Raw genomic sequence first — 5177 nt, 5'->3', positions numbered from 1 at the left:
TTTTTTTTTTTTGAGACAGAGTCTTACTCTGTTGCTCTGGGTAGAGTGCTATGTTGTCATAGCTCACAGCAACTTCAGTCTCTTGGGCTGAAGTGATTCTCTTGCCTTAGCCTCCCAAGTAGCTAAGACTACAGGCACCTGCCACAATGCTGGGCTATTTTTAGAGATGGAGTCTTGTTCTTGCTTAGGTTGGTCTCAGATTGGTCTCAAATTCCTGAGCTCAAGTAATCTACCCACTTTGGCCTCCCAGAGTGCTAGGATTACAGGCATGAGCCACAGTGCATGGCTTTGACATTTCCTTTTGTAAAAATATTTTGTTATTTTTGCAAAAGTGAAAATTGGGACAAAAATTGGTTTAGGTGAGAAACATCAACTAAAGTTGAAATATTTGTTGCTTAAATTTATCTGAGCTATAGGATGGAAAAGAAATTTACATGTTGGGTTAAGATACATGCATACAAAAATCTGCTCATAACTCACATCTTTGTGAGACTTTTTTGAAGCACCTTTTCTTATAAAGGAATGGAGATAATGGAATTTATAGAATTTCATGGTCATAGCTATTTATTTCTAAGGAGTGTCTTTCTGTTCAAGGTTGATCTCTTTATATTTCTTACCTTTCCTTCATTATAGTTATATCATTTCTATTGTTGTCATCCTTTGTGATTTAACTAGGTCCTTGTCTTGAGCCTATAAACATACCATGGCATTTCCTGGTAAATATTCTACCCATCCTCGAGAAAATAAGAACCCCGCACACACACACACATTTCTTCCTGTTGAATCCATTTATTCCTATTCACTTTATTGTAGTCTGGAGTCCTTTGCTGAGTACTTTTAATCAAACAGTGACTTTTGGTTCTAATGACATTTAAACAGTTGAACAGTTGAAAGTTATCTTTTCTTGGCAGTTTATTCTTAGTACTTCTTATGTTTTTTTCTAACTTATTCTTGAAAAGATTAGTTTTCCTCAGATTCCATCTCTAATATTCTTATTTTATGTACTGATTCTTGGTGATTTACACCAGCAGCAGCTTTCTATAGTTGAGTCTATGCTGATTATTCTTGAATCTACAGCACCTGTCAAGCTTTTCCTTGAAGCTTTTTACTATTATTTCCAAATGTTTTAAAGTCTCATAAAAATCTAAACTTAGCATGTCCGAACCTGACTTCATTGCCTGAAGAATGATTTAAGTTCTTATATTTCTTAAGGTAGTAAAATGATATTACTGCTCAACTAGTCACCCAGCTTAGAAACAAAAGACACTTTTTACATCTTTTCTCTCAGTCTGGGCAGTCACTTGCCTCTTACATTGCAGAGTCAACCTTTATGGCTTCAATTTGTCCCTTCTTGTTTCTCCCATCACCATGACTCTTGTCTCACGCAGTAATTCCTGGGGTGGCCTCCAGCTGGATTCCCTCTCATTCTTATGTCAGCTGCTATGCCAGTAGTTTGTCTAGAACCTAAACATTTTATTGACATGCTTAGACTTCTTTAATATCTCCCCATTATTTTTACAGTCTGTTTAGTTTAGTGTACAAGTTTCTTTGTGGATTTTCTTCAGGATTTTAAGCCCCTTTTTCTCTCCAACTGTACTTCACCTTCCTTATCACATTCTATACCATGACCATTCTGACTTATTTATAGTTTGCTGTGTGTGCTTTTCTGATTCATATGTTTACATTTACACAGATTTTTCCTATTTTCTCCTGTTCTTTTGTATCCTTGTTTATTGAGAGTTGTTAATTGGCTAAGGTTTTATTTAAATGTTAATGATCTTTTTTTCATACTATGGATGTAGAAATGGGCGATTTGGTTCAGTTGATAGTGCTTTTCAAAAATTGCTTTTAAGTTGCAAATATCTTTTTCTAAAAGAAATTTTACTACAATGTAGAAACAAGATGAAAGTGATATTTTATTGATACCCATTTAAAAATGTATCAAATTTATAGCCTGATTTTTGTAAAGTGAATTACTGAGAACAAGGCCATATTGTGAGCACTAACCTTTGGATTGTGTCATTAATGCCAGTTGTAGACTGGTGGAAACATTTCACTTAACATCTACTTAAAAAAATCAGCATGTTGAGTTATATGTTATATATAATAAATAGCATTCATTGAGTTTTGACACTGGGGAAACCACAGTTAAGATTCAGAGTATTTATTTATTGTATATCAATCAGTTAATTATTTTTTGTAGCCACTTTAATTGCATTCAATTAGGATTAACCCCCAGAGTTTATATTTCCAATAGTTTATTTGCTTTTTTTTTAGTTTCTGGATTTTTAAAATTATGATTTGACTCTCTCTCTCTTTTTTTTTGATTTGAATCTCTTGCAAATTGTGATATTATCATAAAGAGGACTACTGGAAAAATTTATTCAAAGTTTATAGATCAGAAGTGTTGTGTGTGTGCGTGCGTGTGTTTGTATGTCCTTTTGAGTTGTATGTTTGTAAAAACCTTGTTTAAAATGTGTGGCATCTTTTAGTTTTAAGAGAAATCTTAGACAATAGAGGTAGTTTTTAACCAATAAATCAAACTATTATATTAAACTTCTAGCTAGCGCTATAAGTTAGATTATAAGTAACTTAAGCCGACAAGCTATTAAGTTCTGTTTCAAGGTTACTTTTTAATGTAGTTACTTTAGAAAATAACTGAAATGTTTTGATTGCAGGTTGGAATTTTAAAGTAAAGTGTGGCTTTTGAAGTGATTTCTTAATTTTAAACAAAAACTACTTTATTTTCTAGGTGTTCATTGTACCCATGGTTTCAATCGTACTGGTTTCCTCATATGTGCCTTTTTGGTGGAGAAAATGGATTGGAGGTATTTGTGTCTTGTTATAATGGAAGATGTACCTTGTAATAATTTTATTGATATTTTAGTTGTAGAATTTTATATTGCCAAGTTTTTGGTGAACTCATGATTAAGACATGTGTAATATATAATGGTTTTCATTTTAGAGATAAAATAATCTTTAGACTGCTGTGACCTGTGTTTTGTGCTAAGTAGCACTTTTGAATGCTTAGGAGTCCCATAAACTGTGGACTTACTGTCTGTGTTTGTATTCAGATATGGAAGTTATTATTGTTGTTCTATTCCTTTTTAGTACAGGTTGAACATCCTTTATGTGAAATGTTTGGGAACAAAAGTGTTTCAGATTTTAGATTTTTTTCCTCTGGATTTTGGAATATTTGCATTATACTTACCTTTTTAGCATCCCTAATCTTTTTTTTTTTTGAGACAGAGCCTCAAGCTGTCCCCCTGGGTAGAGTGCTGTGGCATCACAGCTCACAGCAACCTCCAACTCCTGGGCTCAAGCAAGTCTCCTGCCTCAGCCTCCTAAGTAGCTGGGACCACAGGTGCCCACCACAATGCCCGGCTATTTTTTGGTTGCAGCCATCATTGTTGTTTTTTGTGGCCCGGGCTGGATTCGAACCCACCACCTTAAGTATATATGGCTGGTGCCTTAGCCACTTGAGCCACAGGAACCGAGCCAGCATCCCTAATCTTGTCTTTTGCATGTTATGCTGGTGCTCAGAAAGTTTTAGTTTTTGGAGCATTTTGAATTTCACACTTTTGTGTGTATGTGTCTTTTTTTTTGAGACAGAGTCTGTTTCACTCTGTGCCGTGGGTGGAGTGCCATGATGTCACAGCTCACAGCAACCTCAAACTCTTGGGCTCAAGTGATCCGTTTGCCTCAGCCTCTCAAGTTGCTGGGACTATAGGCATCCACTATAACACCAGGCTAATTGTTTTCTACTTGTAGTAGAGATAGAATCTTGCCCTTGCTCAGGCTGGTCTTGAACTCCTGAGTTCAAGCAATCTTCCTGCTTCAGGCTCCCAGAGTGCTAGGATTACAGGCCTGAGCCACTGCACCAGCCTTTGTGTGTGTGTGTCTTTTTAAAATTTAATTTATAATTTTCTATTCTCTCTACCCTAAGGATTTTATATTTTTGGTTTAGGGATACTCAACCTGTAGTATCTTTTTTTATAGCTGTTGAGTACTAGGAAAAGCTCATAATTCTATATGAAGTAAGTATTTTTGGGAGCAGGTTGCTCCATTTAAGCCAATCAGCATGACTTTATTCAGCACCCTATTATTTGTTTTTATGTCCTGAGAAATTAGACCCTTAGTTTGCTGATGTCCTAAGGCAATGAGATATTGAATTTTCTTGTTGACTGATTGAAGATCATTATTTATTTGCTTTTTATACACACAGTGGACTACTAGTTGGTCATTCATGTGGACAAAGGCATGTGCACAGAATGGGTGTTTTGAATATAATTAGCCGCAGTACACATCAGATGTGCCTTTTCCAGTGGACGTCCTCAGCAACTTTCCACTGCACACGCTTCCTAGATGCCCCACACAGTAGCCCTAGGCTCCTGTATCAGACTCTGCCTGCACTTATCTTTTTTTCTGATCACCTCTGCCGTTTCTTAAGTGTTTGAGTCTGTTGGGAGTTCTTGTAAAATCAACGTGCTTTTACTTTTGTTCACATTGCTACTCACATTTCCTTGAGGCTTAGTGCAGAACTCAGCCTTCAGAACTTTAAATTCTTCAGGCAGTACCCAGATCTTTACTATATCCTCATGGCAATTTACTTCTAGAGTTTAGATATTTTCAGTGTACCTTACATGAAAACTCTTTCAGAATGAATTTGTACCTGAATAGATAGACTGCCTTGAGAGCAAGGACTATGATTTGTGTGTTTTATAAACCTCTGTTATACTTTATATGATGCCTTGAGTTTAATAAGTGAGTTTTGACAAGTCTGCATAAATGTAGAATAGTGAGAACATTGAATGGTATTTGTTTCCCATAGTATCGAAGCAGCAGTTGCTACTTTTGCCCAAGCCAGACCACCAGGAATCTATAAGGGTGATTATTTGAAGGAACTTTTTCGTCGCTATGGTGATATAGAGGAAGCACCACCCCCACCTCTATTACCAGATTGGTGTTTTGAGGATGATGAAGATGAAGATGAGGATGAGGATGGCAAAAAGGAATCAGAACCTGGGTCAAGTGCGTCCTTTGGCAAAAGGAGAAAAGAAAGGTTAAAACTGGTAATGTTTAAAAATGTTATAATAGTCTTTATCTTCTGCTTCTTCAAACTTACTGAGATTTGTGAAAGTTGAATGTAGGTCTTGTTCTTTTTTTTTTTTTTTTTT

General features: G+C 35.8%; 1 protein-coding gene across 1 annotated transcript in view; it reads left to right on the top strand.

Annotated features, from left to right (window-relative positions):
- RNGTT (RNA guanylyltransferase and 5'-phosphatase) overlaps positions 1-5177 on the top strand; it is a 354972-nt gene that overhangs the window by 54772 nt on the left and 295023 nt on the right. Inside the window, exons 5-6 of the mRNA XM_003797513.3 lie at positions 2753-2828; positions 4832-5072. Of these exons, the coding sequence (XP_003797561.1) occupies positions 2753-2828; positions 4832-5072 (317 nt within the window). The remainder of the gene's footprint in view (positions 1-2752; positions 2829-4831; positions 5073-5177) is intronic.

The sequence above is a fragment of the Otolemur garnettii genome, unplaced genomic scaffold (assembly GCF_000181295.1).
Source record: "Otolemur garnettii isolate 467f Iridium unplaced genomic scaffold, OtoGar3 scaffold00118, whole genome shotgun sequence".
NCBI lineage: Eukaryota > Metazoa > Chordata > Mammalia > Primates > Galagidae > Otolemur > Otolemur garnettii.
This window is presented reverse-complemented; position numbering and strand designations above follow the sequence as displayed.